Genomic DNA, 23,852 nt, shown 5'->3' with positions numbered 1-23,852 from the left:
TCAGTAAAAAGAGTTAGCACTCTGCTAACAATAAATCTTGAAGCGCCTAATAGTAAAGAATTTCAATGTTTAGAGTGCCTATAAAATGACGTATTTTAATGTGATGTAAATTCAGCAGTAATTGATTGTAAACATAGGCTACCTACGTCTAATGATTTATTTACATAAGTATATCTATAGTTTGACAACTTCAAGCGAAACCCCGTAAAACACGCCAACTTCTGGAATCTCTCTCTTTCTTTCTTCTCTCTCCCTCGCTCCTCGTCATTCAGTCACCAATCACCACGTAAATATCTGAGAGGGCGTGTGTGGGCATCGCGACCAATAGAAGAACCACTCTCCAGTATTACCACAATAACGGATTCTTCATTTTTGCCTCAACTGTCGGCTAGGAAGGTTCCATTATGCTAGCATTACAGGCAACTAGTGAACTTTTTAATGCTTTTGTTAGCAGGTTTGACAAACTGTGAGTGGACCTGCAAGTACATAGTGCATAGTGCTCTCTCCCTTCCCCCCCGTGCTTTCTCACTTGCTCCTCCCCAAGACAGCCAGCGCTCACGTAGTAACTCGGTCAGGGTTTCAGTTCGATTTGTCAATCTATAGAGTGTGATAGGATGGATTGAGAGTAATAAAACTCCAAGAAACAAATTACGTAACTTTTTGCTTCTCCATAATTTATTAATTTTATTTTTCTGCACAATTATTTATCATATTGCACAAGCATTTCGTAATTTGCACAAATATAATTTTTCATTTATGCATTTTTGTGACAATTATTTACTTTCTGGCTTAAACACTGTATATGAGTATCATTCTTAATGATCGTCAGTTATCCACGATCTTAGACGATTTAAAGAAAAAGCGGGCATCTTCACTAGGCATCATTGAAGCTCGTGTACCTTATCTTGAAACCGTAATTTTTATGACATGAAATTACATGATAAGGAGAGAAGATTAAGATGAAACATGAGTATCGGCAGGGTGAACATATTAAGAAATAGTACCGCCTCCGAAGAGACCCATCGTCCAATCTTGTCTACCACAACATTTCCAAACATCGCTGGGAATCGAACCACGGTTCACAGAATGAGCTACATTCTACAGAGTTACATTAATTTGAAAATTATCACTATACCTCTGTCGTAGATTGAAGCTATTACTGGGAAAGTAGGCTTCACGAGAAATGAAAACAGAGCAATAAAACATCATTTTGACTGTTGAGATGAAGTTATGGTTAGACTGAATTGGCGTCACAGTTGTTGAAACATAAGAGAAATCACATGGACAACGGCTCTTGCTGTGAAGTTACTTCTCGTGATACGCTTTTGTCTGCAGGAGTGGCCACTTAAAACGATTGTCCATTCTGGTTCAGTTCGACATTATCCACCGTGTTTAAGTGCCACACGCCATAACCCCTCACACGCCCATTTCCATTTTTGAAAACCTAGAGAGGTGTAGTAGAGACACACAGAGTGTTTCGTTTATGGTGTTCCATCTGTAATAAATCCGCCACTATTGTCATTGTTATCGTGATCCGCTGTGACTTGAAGAGGAGGGAGGGGGCGGTTAATTTGTCCTTTCAGGCTATAATAGCATTTTAACGTCAACAAATCGTCACTATTCCAGTTCAGGCTTGCGCAATCGTAAATTTTGAGTCCCGTGGATATCAACACTTAGCTCGCTTTACGATGCTTGGGTTCTAAGTTTGTAGTGCAGATGCGGCAACCGGTTTATTACACTGGAGACTTCTCTGGTATTACGGGATATTTTGAGTGCGAAGGGAATTGGCCGCTTGGTCGTCTGCAAAATTACAAACTACTAATAGTTTTGTGCTTAATTTCAAGTCTTCAACTAAATTACTAGTTCGCACAAGAATACATTACAAGGAGTCTGGCTGGCTACATCGGTGTTCCAAGGCAACTAAAATTTAACGGATAGATAAAATGTTATCGAAGTAACAGGAGTACGAGATAGCTGCTCAGAATACAGATTTCATCCAAGTTTCCTTGATGGAAATGTGGAATATATACATAGAACATTAGTATTACTCAAAGAGCGTTAGTAACATACAAGAATCCACCACTGTGGAATAACGCTTAGCATGCCTGATATATGGGTGAATGGATTGGTAGGTACATTGATGGATAGGTAGGTATATGGATGAGTAGATAGATGAATGGATGGATGGATTATTAGGTAAGTAGGTACATATATGAATGGCTGGATTGATTGATTGATACGTAGGTACATGGATGTATGGGTGTATGGATTGGTAGGTACATTGATGGATATATAGGTATATGGATGAGTAGATAGATGAATGGATGGATGGATTGTTAGGTACGTAGGTACATGGATGAATGGCTGGATTGATTGATTGATTGATGCGTAGGTACATGGATGTATGGGTGAATGGATTCGTAGGTACATTGATGGATATATAGGTATATGGACGAGTAGATAGATGATTGGATGGATGGATTATTAGGTAAGTAGGTACATGGATGAATGGCTGGATTGATTGATTGATTGATTGATTGATTGATTGATTGATAAGTAGGTACATGGATGTATGGGTGAATGGATTGGTAGATACATTGATGGATAGGTAGGTATATGGATGAGTAGATAGATGAATGGATGGATGGATTATTAGGTAAGTAGGTACGTGGATGAATGGCTGGATTGATTGATTGATTGATTGATAAGTAGGTACATGGATGTATGGGTGAATGGATTGGTAGGTACATTGATGGATAGGTAGGTATATGGATGAGTAGATAGATGAATGGATGGATGGATTATTAGGTAAGTAGGTGCATGGATGAATGTCTGGATTGATTGATTGATTGATTGATTAGTAGGTACATGGATGCATGGGTGAATGGATTGGTAGGTACATGGATGGATAGATAGGTAGATGGATGAGTAGATAGATGAATAGATAGGTAGATTAATAAGTAAGTAGGTACATGGATGAATGGGTGGATGGATTGGTAGGTATATAGATGGATAGGAAGTTAGATGGATGAGTAGATAGATGAATGGATAGATAGATAAATACGTAAGTAGGTACATGGATGAATGGGTGGATGGATTGGTAAGTATATGGATGTATAGGTATTTAGGTGGTTGAGTACATAGATGAATGGATATATAGATTAATAGGTAAGTAGGTAGGGTGGATAGATTGGTAGGTACATGGATGGATAGGTAGTTAGATGGATGAGTAGATAAATGAATGGATAGATAGATTAATAGGTAAGTAGGTACATGGATGAATGGCTGGATTGACTGATTGATTGATAAGTAGGTACATGGATGAATGGGTGGATGGATTGGTAGATATATGGATGGATAGGTAGTTAGACGGATGAGTAGATAGGCTTTGTGTTGCTGTGAAAAATCAAAAGATCGTTGAAATTACTCAAAATTCTACCTATGATGTTTTATATCTATGTAAGTTTGAAATTGTTGAGTGTTGACTGCATTTTTCACAGCAACATGAAGCGTTAAAATTTAGTTTTATCAAAACATTTCAATTTTGAGTTGTTTCATTTTAGAACTGGCCCTTCGATATATCTAAAATGCTAAATCTTTTTCGTTCGGAAGGCAGCGAGCGAGTCCAGAGCTGGACTCTATTTGTGTTTTTAGTAGGTTATTTCACGACGCTTAATCAACATCTTAGGTTATTTAGCGTCTGAATGAGATGAAGGTGATAATGCCGGTGAAATGAGTCCGGAGTCCAGCATCGATAGATTCCCGGCATTCTCTTTGTGTTGTCACATGTTACAGCGTTTTGTGAAATGTTTGTAGGTCTCCTTTTTTTCCTCTGAAATTGGAGATTGTTGTTATAGTTTTTTTCCACCACGGACTTTGAAACTCTGTGGATAACTAAATACAGAAAAAAATAATAATAAAGAACATTCTTTCTCTACTCCCATCCCTTGATGTTTACAAGTATCATATTTGATATTTACTTTACGTGGCCCGGAACATAGTTGGACCGTCTTAAAACAAATATGACAAATATAATTGGTGCTGTTTTTTATTTGGCTGTGTCGTCACAGTTTGCAATATTATCCGTTAGAATGTAAACAGGAAATCTGAAACTCGACCGTGTCAATGTTGTATATCCACACACATGTACGTTCTATCACGAAGTTGTCCTCTATAGTGTCATTTTTACTTTCTCGTCGTCTTCATCATCATCATCATCATCATCATCATCATCATCATCATCATCATGTCCTCGGAGTTCAGTGATTATCATTAGTTCGTAACTTGACAGATTCAAATTCGGCGGAGATTGTTTGATTTTGTGAGGGCGATAATTCTCATGTTCACTTTTTTTTTCGGAATGATAGGACTGCAGACATAATTCACTGTCCCATTTTTTGCGCACGGCACAATTTTGAAGCATCAGAATAGAATCATTTCAGTGGTCGAACTACGTGTACGTTTGTGTAACTTCCGTCTGCAATTTAGACCACTTAAGAAGAAATTTTGAATTGCGACCATTATGTATTGATTGATTGATAAGTAGGTACATGGATGTATGGGTGAATGGATTGGTAGGTACATTGGTGGATAGCTAGGTATATGGATGAATAGATAGATGAATGGATAGATAGATTAATAGGTAAGTAAGTAGGTACATGGATGAATGGGTGGATAGATAGATTGATTGATAAGTAGGTACATGGATGTATGGGTGAATGGATTGGTAGGTACATGGATGGATAGATAGGTAGATGGATGAGTAGGTAGATGAATGGATGGATGGATGGATTATTAGGTAAGTAGCTACATGGATGAATGGCTGGATTGATTGATAAGTATATACATGGATGTATGGGTGAATGGATTGGTAAGGTATTACTTAATAACTTAAAGGTGAAACCTAATCATTTTTTCCCCATTACTACATAAGCTAGTGGATTATGGTGATTTTCTAGTTTGCAGGTTCAATTTTCTTTTGCCAACAATGTTTCGAATTTCGATACTGACAGATACTACAAATGGTAGTGATTTTGTAACTGGTATGTTGGCAGCTGAAACAAATATCGACAATATTTGCCGGTACTGGAGTTCCATGAAATTAAAATTGTACTAGATTTCTGAGCCTGGTACTGGAAGCTAGTGAAATTTGAACATACTAATAATTAATATCAGTATTAATATTAATACATAATAGTTATTTTATGTGTTGCATTGTGGTTATAATTCAAGACTATAGTCAGGTATGTTTTCGGAGTTAGTACTGATAATTTCATGTAGTCAAACAAAATACATTTTTAGCTTAGGTCTCGTGAGTCAATTGTTTAGTCAAACCAATGAATTTCGTATTGCCAGACAAAATACTTGACATGTTGATCCCTTTCCCGTATAGTTTGCCTATGAAAATATTTTACAAATTATTGAATTATTTAGAATAACCTTCCAACATAAAGTACGGTAAGTAAATAAGTCATTTAGTACGTACGTTCGTGTGATATCTGATGACAGTTGGAAACACTGACAAGACGGCAATATTTGCTGTTTAGGAACTGTTCTTGTGTGATCCTCACTATAGTTGTATTCTACCATGCACAATTCTCGGTGACTGTATAATACAAGTCACCCAGTTCAGATACATCAGAGGGGGAGAGCAGAAAGCTGATCTTTTGTGAGATTGAAACAAAATAAGTAATTGAAAACGATATGTCCTGTAATGCCAGCGGTAAATAATTTTTTCACTTTGTCGTCTTCGTGAGACACACGAATTACTCATATTAGATGTGTTGACAGCAAAGTTCCGGTGAGTGGTGAATGAAAGAAATCCATGGTGTTGTGAAACTGGAATGTGTACCACCCTGCTAGCATAAGCCCTCCAATGGACCCTGTCCTGGGCACTATCGATCCAGCCACCCTCAAACCCATTGCCATGCCATCTCCTCGTCTACCTCTCTGTTACCGTAATGGCCTCTCCTTCCAAAATTTCCTACCGAAATCTTTGTATATGTTTACCATATGTCTCCCATCGAGGCAGCCACACAATAGATTACTGATTTCATACTCACGTGGCCCAGGTTTCTATTGCGAATATTTTCAAGTTTTTAATTATGTAAATGACAATTTATGAATTTTAGTAAAATAGACCGAGGAATTCTGGAGGAATAAATAAGAGACTGTTTTCGTTGTATAGGTATGGACGAAAACATTTTCTGACGGAAAGTAAATCTTAATAATAATAATAATAATAATAATAATAATAATAATAATAATAATAATAATAATAAATGGCTTTTAAAGAACCCGAAGGTTCATTGCCGCTCTCACATAAGCCCGCCATCGTTCCTTATCCTGTGCAAGATTAATCCACTCTCTATAATCATATCCCATCTCCCTCAAATCCATTTTAATATTATCCTTCCATCTACGTCTCGGCCTCTCCAAAGGTATTTTTCCCTCTGACCTCCCAACTAACACTCTATATGCATTTCTGGATTCGCCAATACGTGCTACATGCCCTGCTCATCTCAAACGTCAATAATAATAATAATAATAATAATAATAATAATAATAATAATAATAATACTTACAAATGGCGTTTAAAGAACCCGAAGGTTCATTGCCGCTCTCACGTAAGCCCGCCATCGTTCCTTATCCTGTGCAAGATTAATCCACTGTCTATAATCATATCCCATCTCCCTCAAATCCATTTTAATATTATCCTTCCATCTACGTCTCGGCCTCTCCAAAGGTATTTTTCCCTCTGACCTCCCAACTAACACTCTATATGCATTTCTGGATTCGCCAATACGTGCTACATGCCCTGCTCATCTCAAACGTCAATAATAATAATAATAATAATAATAATAATAATAATAATAATAATAATAATAATAATAATAATACTTACAAATGGCGTTTAAAGAATCCGAAGGTTCATTGCCGCTCTCACGTAAGCCCGCCATCGTTCCTTATCCTGTGCAAGATTAATCCACTCTCTATAATCATATCCCATCTCCCTCAAATCCATTTTAATATTATCCTTCCATCTACGTCTCGGCCTCCCCAAAGGTATTTTCCCCTCCGACCTCCCAACTAACATTCTATATGCATTTCTGGATTCGCCAATACGTGCTACACGCCCTGCTCATCTCAAACGTCAATAATAATAATAATAATAATAATAATAATAATAATAATACTTACAAATGGCTTTTAAAGAACCCGAAGGTTCATTGCCGCTCTCACGTAAGCCCGCCATCGTTCCTTATCCTGTGCAAGATTAATCCACTCTCTATAATCATATCCCATCTCCCTCAAATCCATTTTAATATTATCCTTCCATCTACGTCTCGGCCTCCCCAAAGGTATTTTCCCCTCCGACCTCCCAACTAACATTCTATATGCATTTCTGGATTCGCCAATACGTGCTACATGTCCTGCCCATCTCAAACGTCAATAATAATAATAATAATAATAATAATAATAATAATAATAATACTTACAAATGGCGTTTAAAGAATCCGAAGGTTCATTGCCGCTCTCACGTAAGCCCGCCATCGTTCCTTATCCTGTGCAAGATTAATCCACTCTCTATAATCATATCCCATCTCCCTCAAATCCATTTTAATATTATCCTTCCATCTACGTCTCGGCCTCTCCAAAGGTATTTTTCCCTCTGACCTCCCAACTAACACTCTATATGCATTTCTGGATTCGCCAATACGTGCTACATGCCCTGCTCATCTCAAACGTCAATAATAATAATAATAATAATAATAATAATAATAATAATAATAATAATAATAATACTTACAAATGGCGTTTAAAGAACCCGAAGGTTCATTGCCGCTCTCACGTAAGCCCGCCATCGTTCCTTATCCTGTGCAAGATTAATCCACTCTCTATAATCATATCCCATCTCCCTCAAATCCATTTTAATATTATCCTTCCATCTACGTCTCGGCCTCCCCAAAGGTATTTTCCCCTCCGACCTCCCAACTAACATTCTATATGCATTTCTGGATTCGCCAATACGTGCTACATGCCCTGCTCATCTCAAACGTCAGTAATAATAATAATAATAATAATAATAATAATAATAATAATAATACTTACAAATGGCGTTTAAAGAATCCGAAGGTTCATTGCCGCTCTCACGTAAGCCCGCCATCGTTCCTTATCCTGTGCAAGATTAATCCACTCTCTATAATCATATCCCATCTCCCTCAAATCCATTTTAATATTATCCTTCCATCTACGTCTCGGCCTCCCCAAAGGTATTTTCCCCTCCGACCTCCCAACTAACATTCTATATGCATTTCTGGATTCGCCAATACGTGCTACACGCCCTGCTCATCTCAAACGTCAATAATAATAATAATAATAATAATAATAATAATAATAATAATAATAATAATAATACTTACAAATGGCTTTTAAAGAACCCGAAGGTTCATTGCCGCTCTCACGTAAGCCCGCCATCGTTCCTTATCCTGTGCAAGATTAATCCACTCTCTATAATCATATCCCATCTCCCTCAAATCCATTTTAATATTATCCTTCCATCTACGTCTCGGCCTCCCCAAAGGTATTTTCCCCTCCGACCTCCCAACTAACATTCTATATGCATTTCTGGATTCGCCAATACGTGCTACACGCCCTGCTCATCTCAAATGTCAATAATAATAATAATAATAATAATAATAATAATAATAATAATAATAATAATAATAATAATACTTACAAATGGCGTTTAAAGAACCCGAAGGTTCATTGCCGCTCTCACGTAAGCCCGCCATCGTTCCTTATCCTGTGCAAGATTAATCCACTCTCTATAATCATATCCCATCTCCCTCAAATCCATTTTAATATTATCCTTCCATCTACGTCTCGGCCTCCCCAAAGGTATTTTCCCCTCCGAACCTCCCAACTAACATTCTATATGCATTTCTGGATTCGCCAATACGTGCTACATGTCCTGCCCATCTCAAACGTCAATAATAATAATAATAATAATAATAATAATAATAATACAGTCAACTCCGGATATAGTGAACCTCTGCGAACTTGCATATTTCGTTCACTATATCCGAGGTTCACAAAATCCGAAGTGTCTCTTCCCTAACATTAAATGACAGGAACGAATGAAATTGCGAACAAAAAATAAAATACTACCTATACAGTAATTTAAATATTTAATTCTTGTGCAGTGGCCTACTTAAACTATGCTGTCGACCCACGTCCGCTTGCGAAAGACCACGTTCAATGACACTTATAATATTCGCTGTATTATCCAAAGAAAACACTTTACGCTTCGACATTTTTATACAGTAGATTTACTGTTCGTACACTAGAAACAGACTGATCAGGTAGAAATGACAAACGCTGTTATGGTGTGACTGCGTACTGAGCCTTGGAATTTCCCGGGTCACTTAATGGAAACTGGGAGAGGGTTGATGGAGTTTGAAATCATCAGTATCTTATCTTCACTTATGCTCTGGACATAATGTCCGTCCCTTTTAATAAAAGAAGACATTTTCATTTTCCGTTGTTTCGATGCTGTCCGTCATAATTGAAATGTTTCTGAGAACAAAAGGCAACCCTTTGACGGTGGAGGATTAGAAATAACAGTAGAGTAGTGTGCCTGAGAATAGAATGGCAACCCTTCGACGGTGGAGAGAGGCAAGGCCGTCACGTTTGTCATAAGTTCAGATTGTAACTTCAGTTCTTAAGGTTCACTATAACCGAAGCGAGAGTTCACTATAAATGGAAATATTAATGTACTTTTAATGTATGCGGGTCGGGACCAAAGATTTATGTTCATTATAGCCGAATGTTCACTATAACCGTGTTCACTATATCCAGAATTGACTGTAGTAGTAGTAATAATAATAATAATAATAATAATAATAATAATAACAATAATAATAATAAAGATAATAAAAGAGAGCCACCGGCGTGGCTCAGTCGATTAAGGCGCTTGTCTGCCGGTCTGAAGTTGCGTTCCGGCGCGGGTTCGATCCCCGCTTGGGCTGATTACCTGGTTGGGTTTTTTCCGAGGTTTTCCCCAACCGTAATGTGAATTCAAGGTAATCTATGGCGAATCCTCGGCCTCATCTCGCCAAATATCATCTCGCTATCACCAATCTCATCGACGCTAAATAACCTTGTAGTTGATACAGCGTCGTTGATAACCAACTAAAATAAAAAAAAAAATAAAAGAAAAGGCATTTATGCTACAGAAGGCAAAAATGGTACAATATGTACTTCATTACTTTGTTTAATGTTCGAGTGTATTTTTGTTATTCTCAAAAGGTTCATTATTTTGCCTAAAAATCTTGTTCAATCAAAATCATCAAAATCAAAATTGAAGAAACTATAAATAGAGAAGCAAACAAAGATAATTAAAAAAAGAAGGAGGCGTTTGTGTTACAGAAGGCAAAAATGGGCAATGTAGATACTTCACTAGAGTGTTTAATGTTCGAGTGTATTTTCGCGATTCTCAAAATGTTCATTAATTTGCTTAAAAATCTTGTCCAATCAAAATCAGTGTATTGCATTATAAAGCGTACTATATAAACGTTTTATTTTATTGAAGTGTATTATATGTAAGGACTCATAATTTTGGCAGAAACCATTCAGATTGCTAGCATAAATTGAGAAATTTCCTAAGCTGGAACATTGTCTCCATACTCCACATGTTTAATATATTGAAGTTCATAGCTAATAAGTACCAAAGAAACGGAAACCAGGCTCAGCTGGGGTGTGTGCGGTTGGTTGCGTAATATTTGCTTAATGGAATTGGAATAATTGTCCCCTCTGTAATGGCAGCCAATGGACCATATGATTGCATTGTAGCGGAACCCCTTCTGCCTGTCAATACTGTAACACAACTGGATGAACTCGCGTGCTCCAGGCTGGGAACCCTTCTTCTGGTATGTTCTTGCTTAGCCTGAACCCTCAACTGACGTATATGTTGCCAGTGTTTCACTATGGAATGCCTCTTGCACTAAATCTTTGAAGTAGTTACATGTACAGGGTGTAACTGAAAGGTACGTCAAAAGTTTGACGAAACATTCCTCTCGTCTAGTCTATAAATAATATGTTATATGAATATAGGTCTACGAACGGTTTATTTTTTTTGTTAAGAGTCCTGTTTCTATAACTCTGTTTACATTATGACACAAAAACTAATTTATTTTCATGTGGAATACCTTCACAGCTATCATATGCATAGTACACTACACCTCATAACAGAATACTGAACACCAGAACTGTGGGAACGCACAGAAACAGTGATTTATGATATGAGGGGTTCGAGAGTAGAACATGGTAAGTGACGTTCTAGTGTTTTGAAGTATTAAGTAGGTAAAAATTTATAGATGGAACAGTTTTCAGGACCCTTGCGGTCACTTAAATTCTTTGAGCTGATGTCTTTAATGAATAACTAACTACTGCATTAGATACAATATTATACTCTACATATCTTATTTTTGACCAAATGAAAGTTACCATATTTTACGCCCGAGCCCCTCAAATGTTAAGATAGCATGCCAAAGGAAAAACCTGGAAGTGTTATATAATAAATGCCCAAAAATGTCCTCCGTTAGCACAGATACATACATCAACCCGCCGTCACATTGACTTCCGGATGCACAGAAGTATCGTAGAATTTCGGAATGTCTCGCAGCCCTCCACAATACGGTCACAAAGACTCCCTACATCTTGCACAGGGATGACATACAGAAGCGATTTTAAATGCCTCCACAAATTAAATCTAGAGCAGTGTTTCCCATAGTTGGAGTTGTATAGACCAAAGCACCTTATTAACATAAGGTCTTAGAAAAAAGTTTTGTCGCATAGATACTTTATAAGTCCCAGAAAGGAGGCAGTGCGCGTGATGAGACATACACGAAACAAAACTAATTTTATTACCGTACTAGTCGTCCTATTGTGAACCAGGTCGCTCGTCCTCTGATCATGTGCACTGCCTTCTTTCTGGGACTTATAAAAGTATCTGTACGAAAAACGTTTTTGTGCGAGATCGTGCGTATTTGCTTGTTTTCCGCACAGAACCAATACGCGGTAAGTGTGAAATACCACATTCAGTATTCCCAACGTAACACACATAACAATTTCCCTCTTCTTACCGCTTAAGCGCGACATTCATTTTACTGCTTTAGGCTTTTAACATATTATTTTTAGAGACGTTTAACATAGTAATAATTATAAATTGGAAACTTACCACTGCAATTTCACCTAAATTGCAATGTTAATTATTGTTTTTAAATATTTGCAAAAATTAAGTAAAGTCTACTACTCCACGAAACTTATTGCATTCCTGATACAAGTAACATTAAGGAAGCCGTGAAAAAATCAACAAGATTCCAGATGCCGATGTTATTACTGCAATATGTTATATAAATAATATTGTTAAAATATTAAAATGAAAAATAAATCATTACATAACCTTACCGTTTGTTTTAAGTTCGCATTTATAGACTGGGGAGAAAAAAAAGACAGACGTATATCACGGCCTGCTGGAGTATAGTAAACACAGAAAACATTTTATAGCAACAATGTTGAAGATAGATATTTTGGTTTTCCGAAGTTGCCGTCATTAAACAGAAACCAACATGGAGATTTCATTGCAACTAATTAGAAATTCGTCTTTCAGGTATGTAATAAACGATCTTCGCACAAAATAATGTACGATACACGAGCGGTATGTTTTCTTTCAATTCTCGGAAATTAAAAAAGCTCAACTACGTTTCGCTTTTTCAATCTTTTCCTCGAACATGAAAACGCCAACATACCGCTCTTGTAACGCATATTACTATTCTAAGATTGTGCATTTGTTTCGAATTTAGACATATAAACATAAACAACGTTGAAAATGGGTATAAAAACAGATTCAGTAAAAAATTAATGCAATAGACATGAATATTGCGTGCAGGACATGGAATTGGTCTACCACTAGGCCTACTTATCCAGAAATTACGGAATTTTCGATTGAGAACCGATGAACACAGACACTGAAATGAATAGGAACTCCATCTTGCGTGAAATACAAGGTTTCATCTTATTGGTAATTCGTCATTTTCTAATAGAACAGGCAGGTAGTTCCTGTACTTATATTCTTCAGGGTTGGATAAAAGTAGCTCTAACAAGGAAATAAGCGTTTCGGACCTATGTTCATATCTTCTTCAGTCCTGGGAGTATAATATACTATACTATACTTCATACATGATTATGATATAAGATGTTTGTGCAGAAACCCAAAGTATAGTATAATATACCTCCATTTCTGCCGTGACTGTAACCTGCAGAATTTTTTCAGCATTTTTCCTCATATCAGTGACTTTTTTTTTAAGTATAGAATTACATTGAACTTTAAAAAAAAAAAAACAAAAAACAAAAAAACAAATGTGTCAGGACTCAGGAGGATAAACCCTCTATATGTCCGGAATGTTTTCCCAAAGTTTTGACGTACAGTCGCTGCAAGGGATTGTTGGAGAATGTAAAAAGCCACTCAAGGTCACATACTAAGGGGGAAGGGATATGCTACGGCGTGTTTATATTCTCCAGCGTCCCGTGCCGCGACTATAACTTTTAGTTACACCCTGTATAAGGGACTTCTGAAATCATTGTGTAGCAAAGCCCTCTGTAATCTCTTGGATAACTGTCATCCAGTTTCTATGAACTCCATTTTATGAAGAGCGCTATTGTAGAATTCAGCGATACAGAAATATTGGTCTGAGATGACTTTTTTGAAGTGTAGAATTATATTTCACTTTAAAAAAAATCTCAGGACTCAGGAGAATAAACCTTCTATATGTCCGGAATGTTTTCCCAAAGTTTTGACGTACAGTCGCTGCAAGGGTTAGTTGGAGAATGTAAAAAGTCACGCAAGGTCAGATACTTTTTACCTTCCCGTGTGATTGGCACGCTTCTGCGTGTTTACATTCTCCAACATTCCTTGCCGCGACTATAACTTTTAGTTACACCCTGTATACAGGGACTTTTGAAATCATAGTATAGCAGAGCCATCTGCACTCTCTTGGAAAACTGTCTTTCATCCAGTTTCTCTGAACTCCATTTTATGAAGAGCGCTATTGTAGAATTCAATGATACAGAAATATTGGTCTGGAGTATTTCGAAAGCTTTTTATACCATTAAGCTTCAAAATAACGGTACCCATGATAATAGAATATAACAGTCGTACGCATTTTTCGTTCCAATTCTTACACGAATTCAGTTATTTCAAAATTACTACGGAATTCTGCTATATAGATACATAAAAGCAGATGCCTGTCTATGTTAAACACAGGAATTAAATTGCTTCTTTTTCTGTGCAGACCACTTGCTTCGGTAATAGGTAGTAAAATGCCTGTCCCCCCTTGGAGAGGGGGGTTGAAGTGTAATAATATATCAGAATATCCCCGAGTTGCAGTCTAGAAAACAGCTAATTTTCCACTGTTTTGCTCCGCTACGATCGCTCCTGGGTCGCAGTGGACGGCCTTGTTAATTACTTTAGGAGTTTAGAGCGGCACTAAACATTTACGACGCGGACGGCATGGCTGCCATTGTGTTGAATGGCCAGGCCTACTTGCAGCCCGTTATTCTGATAGAGATATAATGGCGATACTCCAAATGCAGTGCCGTCACTAGTTTCATTAATTTTTACTTTCTCATTACACGAAATAAAGAGAAAGTGCTCCGATACTGCAGAAAAATCGATTTTAAGATGTCCAAAGAAATAGGCCTATACCCTATGCATTTTACATACTCATTACTATAGTCGCGTCGCTGTTATTCCCGGCGTGACTCCTCCTCTTTGCTTACGTCTTAGGAAGTGAAGGCTCTATAAAGTCTAGGTATAATCCTTTCGCTGTAAGAAAAATCCTAACATAAACAATAGCACGTGACTGAAGTGAGGCTTCATTGGCCGCTGTTTGGCGCCATAGATTCTCAGTACGTGTTCCCGCCTACTGTTGTACATTCTGTTTCATGTTAAACATTTCCCGTTTACTCGTCAAGTAGACCTAACCTCACTACTATGCATTCGTTTGCTTTATAATTACTCTAATTAAAACTCACATACGTTATTATATACATTTAAGACTTGCTGTTTTTCTCCACTTTTGAGAGGATGCAAGAAGCCATACTTCAGTACCACGTGCTTACGTGAACAACTACGAGCCCAAGTAACGCCAGATAGTTAGAAGAACAGACTACCTCGGTATTACTGTTGGTATTCATCCGCGTTCATAGTACATAACAAAATATAAAAGTAGCTTTTCTTTTACATATCGTTTTACATATGAGTGAAGTTATATGTTTCATGTATTTAACAACTAGAATTCAATTTTTTATTTTCAAATAATACAAGATGATAGTTTCCAAATACGGACTATAGGCCTAATTATGTTCCTGCGTCGTGTGAATGTTTCTACTGTGAGCCAATCACGAGTATGACAGCCACGTGCTTGTGTTTACAGTAGGATTTTTCTTACAGCGAAAACAGCATAGGTAGTATCGTTCGCCATTTTTGTTCTTTCGTTGCCGAACTACCAGACGAGGAATCTATTTGCCGCACCGTTAAACATTATCATGTCGTAGCTCCTATGATAATAAATCGAATGCACTGTGATTGAGCAAATAATTGAGCGGCAGATAACGCCCTCGTGTGCTTTCTGCGAACGCCAACGAAAGAGCCAAAATGACGGGCGATTATATTAAGTATTTATCCAGCCTTAGGAAATGCATCAGCGAATCAAAAGACGCACACGTTTAAATGTAGCCGACCGGCAACGTGATTGGCTGCCGGAAATTAGAGCGACGGGACTATAGACTGCTGTGTAGGGTCACCGATTCTCGAGACTGAAGTTTGGAACGCACGGATTATAGGTGACGTCATGATCCATGGGGTGGAATGGCACTATGAGAGTACAGTTGGTTTCGTAAGAAATTACATTACCGCCTTTCTCATTCTGCCTGGCGTGGTCCTTGTAATCACCACACGTACTTGAGATTTTTTCATTTATTTATTTGATTAATTATACATGCATATCTGTGTTAGTCTTAATTTCGCTGTTTCATAATTCTGGTTTGACAAAGTTCTAACTCACAAAATCGGTGAAATTGAGATTGTGTACTCATAACCTTTCATTCAATCAGATCTTTATAGGAAACTGATTTTTATTGTTATCTGTTGACAAACAAAGAAATTAGTACTGTGCCATAGTTCTATCTGCAATGAAATTGATTATTTTTTTAATTTGACAAGGCTGTAACTACAAAATAATAGCTCATGCTTTTGTTCTGCAGTGTTGGCGGTTTAAAAGCGCATTCCTGTTACTGAAACGTTCTTGGTTATCTACTCATTGTTGGATACTCGTATAAATAATTTTTCCTGAAGTGACTCTATTTATGTTCTGTAAGACTGAATTTTATAATACAGTCATGAGTGAAAATAAATCCCAGCAAGATATTTTCTTGAACAGTGATTCAGATGATTTTGTCCCACCTACTTCTACCGAGACCAACCAGTAGTGATGAAAATACTGCTAAGTACTAAATTGAATTATTTCTGTAACTACAGTGTGTCTAAAAAATCGAACCAGTTAACAATATTCGCAAGAATAAAATTTGTATGAGTGTTATAGTTATCCATTAGGCATTGTTGTCGCATACCACAATCCGGAATAAAATTAGTTTTCTTTTAGAGTAACCTTAATTATGAGCCCTTTTTAGCATATCACATAATGTTATAATGGTGTTATTTAAAATTTTGTATACACAGTGAGCTCAATAAATTGTTTGTATTACTATTTTCTGTTACTGTTATAAATGTGTTACTTCTTGACTAACAGGAACATATCAAGGATTTTTCAGCAACTGTAAAGCTATTAAATTAGGCCCTACAAGACGGTTCTATTCTCCCAACTAGCTACTGTGAAGTTCACAAAAACATAGGCCTTATCATGAAATCAAATACAAATTAACCCATGAGACAGATGAACAAAAGAAGTTGCTAATATCAATTTTAATTAACACAGAGGAGTGTTGAAGCCTGTTCCACAGCATCAATACGTATTTTGAATATCAAACCAAAAATCCAAAATAAGAAGATTGAACTATCAGATTTGAAAAAAGGACATCAAAGCAGCGATCCCTTTCGTGGTTCTGCAAGACAAGTTACTACTCAGCAACCCACTTAGTACAGACTAAATACATTTTTGTTTGAAATAGTGTCACAATCCAATATTATTTTATAGTTTATACCATAATGTTCCTTTTTCAACATAGATTTACGGTGTTTTAATTTTTTTGTCCTTATAATCTGGAGTTGTAACTAACACATTTTTTGAATAGTGATTAAAAAGTCAGTTTGACAAGGTTCTACGTGCTCTTACACCTTTGTAACTTTCCTGAAGCGTTAAGTTTAAAGTGGCAAGGTTCTAACTGCATTTTCGCTACCTCAGATTCTACGATTTAAAAAGAAATGTTTAAAAGAGAATTCATTAAAACTACTTTCCATTGATATCTAAGAAGGTATAAAAAATTATTTCGAAAAATATTCATAAATAAAAAAGTTATAGTATAATGAAACTTTAAACTCAATTTTCTCAGAATAATGGTTTTTGCAGTTAGAACCTTGTCAAACCAAGCTAGCGATTTGTAAGTAAATAAGGTATATTCATATGTTGTAGATTATGCTTTCGTATGTACATAACTAATGATTATTACAATGTAAACTAACATATTTTATTTACTGTAGTCTGTATTATAAATTTGTTTCACATGTACTCTATATTTACTCTGTATTTAGCTACTTACACATCCCTGTCCCTATTGCTAACAGTTACAGTTTACCTGGAATGCGTTCTCTTCCACTCCTCCAATACAAGCTATACTCGCAACGCGCACACATTGCAAGGAACGAGATATTTACTCTGGTTCTACTCATTACACACAGTTTAAGGACAATATTATTATTTTAAGGGGACACTACACTGAAATTTCCAAGGTCCACAGTTTCAAGGGTTCACAGTAGTGATCGATAACTACCATACTTATGAAACTAGATTCACAAAAGTTTGATCACTGGTACATCTGGTTAATAATGTCAAATTTACAAAATTTCATCCGCCTCTGATAAGTGGTTTACATTTCATTAATATTTTATTAAAATATTTAATCGCTTTTATAAAAACTCCCTTGCGCCACAATTTACATTATTCTTTACGGATATTCACTTACATGGATCCTTCTTTTTTGATAATAATCTAAGTTGGAATTTTCAAGTTAAAGAAACGATAAAAAAAATCTGTTCCTCCATTCACTGTTTGAGTCGCTTGAGAAACTTCTTGCCCAAGCAACTAAAACTTACCCTAGTGCAAACCCTAGTAACGCCGCACTTCGATTATTGTGACGTTTTGTTAAGTGACCTAAGTTCTGAACTGTCAGTCAAGTTACAGCGAGCTCAGAATATGTGCGTCAGATACGTATGCAACATCCGACGGTATGATCACATATCACCGTCCTTCGCAAGTCTCTCGTGGCTCCGACTTAAAGAACGTAGAACTTTACACTCTTTGTCTTTACTCTTTCGAATTCTGCACACTTCAACACCAAATTACCTTTCGTCTCGTTTCTCTTATCTATACTCTAACCACGACGTAAATACCAGATCACTTATCTGTGGCACGCTAAGTATACCTCTTGTTATTCATCATCTTTTACAATATCCACCTCGCGTCAATGGAATTCCTTGTCACAAAGTATTAGGGGCTGCAAGACAATAAACACCTTTAAGAACAGCTTAAAAGATAATCTTATTAGCATTTCACTCCAATCATACTGCTTTAAACTATCACTGACTACATTGTTACTTTTTTCTTTAGACATCATCCTGATTGTGCTGTATTTTAATTGTCTCGTAATAATCTCTTTCTATTATCTAATATTATTTGAAATGTATTAACATTCTAGGTATTTTAGTTTAATTCTGCTACACAGTTTATTTCAGTGTTTAATTAATAGTTCATAGTATTTTGTTGTTTAATTTGTAAATAACTTTTATATACATGTAACTCTCATCTAAATCAAATTGTTGGATTCTTTGTAAGTTCATGCATATGTATATACACTTTTTGCTGGTTGAGTGGAAGAGAAGGCCTTACGGCCTTAACTCTGCCAGCTAAAATAAATTATTATTATTATTATTATTATTATTATTATTATTATTATTATTATTATTATTATTATTATTATATACATGGGATCAAAACTTGCTATAGAGTTTTGCTGTAAAATTAATCAGTAAATTACTAAAAGTTTTTATTATAAAATAAAAATTTTAAATATTAATAATCATAAAAAATTGTACTAATTTACCGATTCACTGTACAACAAAACTCAATAGTAATGTTCGCTCCAATGTATATAAAGAATCATATATGTGAATACCAGTTTAAAATAATGTAAATTGTGTGCAAGGGACTTCTCGTTATAAGGCGATACAATATTTTATTAAGATATTAATAAAATCGAAACCACTTATCATAAATGGATGAAATTTTGTACATGTGTTAATATCAACCAGATATACCAATGATAAAACTTCTGTGAATTTAGCTTTAAAAATATGGAAGATATTAATTTCAGTATAGTGTTCCTGTAAAAGTATCTATATCAGTGTGTATAAATGGAGACAAGTCCACACCTGTGGAGTAACGGTCAGCGCGTCTGGCCGCGAAACCAGGTGGTCCGGATTCGAATCCCGGTCGAGGGAAGTTACCTGATTGAGGTTTTTTCCGAGGTTTTCCCTCAACCCAATACGAGCAAATGCTGGGTAACTTTCGGTGCTGGACCCCGGACTCATTTCATCGGCATTATCACCTTCAATTCATGCAGACGCTAAATAACCTAGATGTTGATACAGCGTCGTAAAATAACCCAATACAAAATAGAGACAAATCTGAATAATTCAGTATTTAGAAGTATATATTTATTTTAGAAATGAATGAATAAATGGAAGAAAGGGAAAGTGGAGGATAAACAATTAAAGGTTATGCGATCGCGCGTCTTGGAAGAGAATTTTGGGTTGTGAAATAGAATCTATGTGAACTCCAAGGCTGCTGAGCACTTGTCTCACTCCAGTTTCTGCAGTTCTCTTGGAAGGAATAATAGATAATTTTGAAAGGGAAAGCGGACAGTGGGCGTAACCTAAGTGGAACATTGCGAACGTAGTGAGACATACTGCCAGCAGGCTAGAACCTCAAATCAACGTGAAGACAAGTCTCGAGAAACTTTACAATTCTCGAATGTTCCTTCAGTGGAATCCACCGCTGTGGAATAAAGATTAGCGTGTCTTACCGTGAGACGAGCGGACCCGGGTTCAAATCCTGGTTGAGGCAGGTTACCTGGTTAAGGTTTTTTCCGGGGTTTTCCTCAACCACTAAGGGCAAATGCTGGGTAACTTTCGACGCTATACTCTAGATTTATTTGGCTGCAATATCACCTTCATTTCACTCAGATGCTAGATAACCATTGCAGTTGATAAAGCGTCATAAAATAAAAAAAAAATTTAAAAAATCATTCAATGTAACGGAGTGAGAGAAGTGACCAACAGGCTTGGAGCTCAGATAGGCACTTCTTCTGAGCCCCAATTTCCCTTGCAAAGTCACGTTTTGCGTACCTTTTAAATGTTTTTTCTCTCATTTCCCCCACTTCTTCATAACTAGCTGAAATAACCCGTCGTTGCCTGTGTTTTCCTTTCTGCTTCTATTTTTAGTTAAACTGGTTGTTAGGCTTTTCGAAAATCTCGGAAATCCAACTACTGACAACCAAAACGAATTGTCTTTACTAAGCTTTCCTCATCCCTAAAAGATGAATCTTTCTATTGCGTTCACGTTCTTGAATTAATGAACTTCTTAGCTGAATGCCTGCCAGGGTTAACTCAATTTAATCATCTGTAGATCAGGCATCAAAAAGAAAGCATTTCGTCATGTGCCTTACGTTCAACTGTTTTTAATATATATGTATTTGTTTTTGTTTATTTATTTATTTATTCTGACGTAGTTAAGGCCATTAGGCCTTCTTCCACACTGCCAGAAATACGAATAAAATAATAGAAAATGAAACTGTAAACAAAGTAAAACCAAACGAAAATATATACAGGCTACAGTGACACAACCTAGATTGTCTAGATTTTGGTCTTCATGATGTATCAACAATGTTATTTCATGTCGTGTTATTTTTCCATGGCCTCATGGAAGTCATGTTGAATACAACAGACAATAATAAAGAACAGTTGACTATATAAAATTGCATTTTAATATTATACATCAATGTTTGATCGTAATTATTTTTATTTTTTTTATCTTTCTACAGTCTTACTAGTAAACCGTGTATAGTTTTTATACGAGACTTCTGCAGAGTTGAGACAGAAAACGTTACTAATAAACCGTGAATAAGCTATGGACGTATAAACAGGCTGTAACTATACAATGGGAATTGCTTTGCAGTAGTTATATACACGAAACCCCTTGTTTAAGCGTTGTATATAGGGGAAAAAATGGCCGCCCCTTTAACAGCTGTTCGTATCGACTGTCATTTTATGATGATGTTTACCCTGTAACCACAGAAGAACAAACCTAAGATCATAGACTTATTAGAATAATATTGCTGTAGCTTGTACTCTTTGACCAAAATGTAGTGTGGTAATCGATTAGGGCCAGTTGTACTATCGATATTTAACATGCCACACTAGAGCGCTCTGTCGGATCCAGTAGAGAACCTCAGATATTCTATTACCTTTCTTAACGAAGTAATGACGAAACTATGACGTAGCTGTGTAACAGTTATACTGTTATACACGACGTATGTAGTGATTATTAGTAAGGAATTTACACACGACTTACAAACGAGCTACTCATTGTATAAGTATAAGATAGTTAAACGTCTGTATATGGAGTTTTTATTAGTAAGACCGCTAATCAATTTAACATCCATTTGTCCGATTTTAATGTAGCCTATGTTCTTCTCCTGGTTATGAAGGTTAAATGTGGAAACTTTGGCAAGTATCGGTCAAAGCGTGTAGATTTGTGTAGAGTACATACATATACGTACATAGCCACATTGACTTTTATATGTAAGATGTTACGCTGGCTTTGAGAAATGATCTTTCCGTATAGATAATATTTACTTCAAACATGACTGTCTCTTGTTGGATCTTGTGCTGACATGGCGACGTTTTTCTTTTGTTTCAGCTAAAAGCGCGTGCGGTGACAGCCTGGAGACACAGTGGGGACCACGGAGGAGAGTTGTCGGTGTTCTGCTGGTGAGCCCGCCTGAAGATGAAGAGCAAGATGAAGCTGAAGATGTTTACAACGGAGAAGATCGTTTGTTGCGTATGTGCCGACACGGACTGTGTGCAATTTCGAAAAATAATAAAAAGTTTTTTTTTTTTTTTGTTTTTGTTTTTGTGTATATGCTGACTGACTGAAGATATATAAGAGATATGGAGGTGAAAGTTAAAAAAAAAGTATTTGCCCATATTTCATAAAAAAAATATATTAAGAGAAAGAAGATATGATGATGCCGAGATTTCCTCCCATCGAACCGACGAGTACAGACAATATATATTATATAATAATAAACAGAATTAAATGGAGGATACATTAAATAAACATTTTAAAAATAGAAAGTAATTAACACGAAAAGAAAAAAATATATATATACTATAATACATCTTTAACACTCTTCATAGGTGAACCAACTACAATGAACACTTTTTTTAATTGGTATGACGAGGTGGAGTATTGCAACAGAAGCGAATGTTCCCGGCATGAGTATTTAAGTAAATGTGTGGGTATACACCCAGTCTCTCTCTGATAAAAAATATATATTGTCATTTTTTTAATTTAATGGAGATATTTTTGTAAGAATTCTCTGCTACTGTTTTGAGTATTGATTACAAAAAAAGAGAAAGCGTCTTCTTCTGCATTTCTAACCCTTTCCAACTACATAGCTGTAAGTGTTTGTACTATAGCTCTTCCTCGAGTCTGATTCTTCTTAACAAATATAGTACTAGACAACATTTTTCAACCATTTTTTTAGGGTTTCGTATGAGCCATAAGTTGTCTATAAACGCTATCGGACAGGAAAGAACATAGTATTTAAACAATTAACTGATTTTTTTAATGATATATGACTTTGTTTAGTGCCAGGGACCTCTCTCCTCCCCCCTACGGGTATTTGTCGACGAGTTCATGTTGGAAAGTGCTAACTCGAAATGCAAGAAGATGCGTAATTTTGCCTTTCTTATCTTATCGAATTCATTTTTTTTATTTCCTCGTAGACTTTTTTGTTGTTATTAGGCTTAAGACAATATTGCTACCATGTATAGGCCATGTTTTATATGTGAGGATTCAAATTTTTCAATTACTTTGCTACCATCCTTACTTCCACTTTTGTAAGAATTTATTGCCGTGTGAAGAGAACGGAAGAGTTTGACAAATGTTTAGGTCCAAAAACAAACTTTTAAAAATAAAACAAATTTTGTTATGTAAAAAATAATGTCTGTTTTGTTAAATTGCTTCGAAACCTCCCTTTTAATCACATGAGTGGCGAATCTACACTTGGGTTATTATATTGTTTTGTTTCTATAAAAAAAAATGTCCGACATTTCTAGAAAATAATTCTTCAATTTCTAGTACAGTTTAACATAATTATTCGGTACCTAATTATATGTAAGAATACAGGAAATCTCTTGTATTTCTTCATTTTTTCTACATTCGTCTCGAAATGTCGGGCATTTCTTCTAACGAAAAGTGTGAAAATTACAA

General features: G+C 36.1%; 1 protein-coding gene across 3 annotated transcripts in view; it reads left to right on the top strand.

Annotated features, from left to right (window-relative positions):
* The window catches only part of Reph (Regulator of eph expression), a 517,096-nt gene extending 493,513 nt beyond the window's left edge, over positions 1–23,583 (top strand). For all 3 annotated transcript variants that reach the window (XM_069830362.1, XM_069830363.1, XM_069830364.1), the window contains one exon: positions 22,275–23,583. In XM_069830362.1, coding sequence (XP_069686463.1) covers positions 22,275–22,349 — 75 coding nt within the window. In that variant the 3' untranslated portion in view covers positions 22,350–23,583. The remainder of the gene's footprint in view (positions 1–22,274) is intronic.
* The last annotated feature ends 269 nt before the right edge of the window (positions 23,584–23,852 follow it).

The sequence above is a fragment of the Periplaneta americana genome, chromosome 7 (genome assembly GCF_040183065.1).
Source record: "Periplaneta americana isolate PAMFEO1 chromosome 7, P.americana_PAMFEO1_priV1, whole genome shotgun sequence".
NCBI classification, from domain to species: Eukaryota; Metazoa; Arthropoda; class Insecta; order Blattodea; family Blattidae; genus Periplaneta; species Periplaneta americana.
The sequence above is the reverse complement of the archived record's forward strand: the minus strand, read 5'-3'. Positions and strand labels throughout refer to the sequence as shown.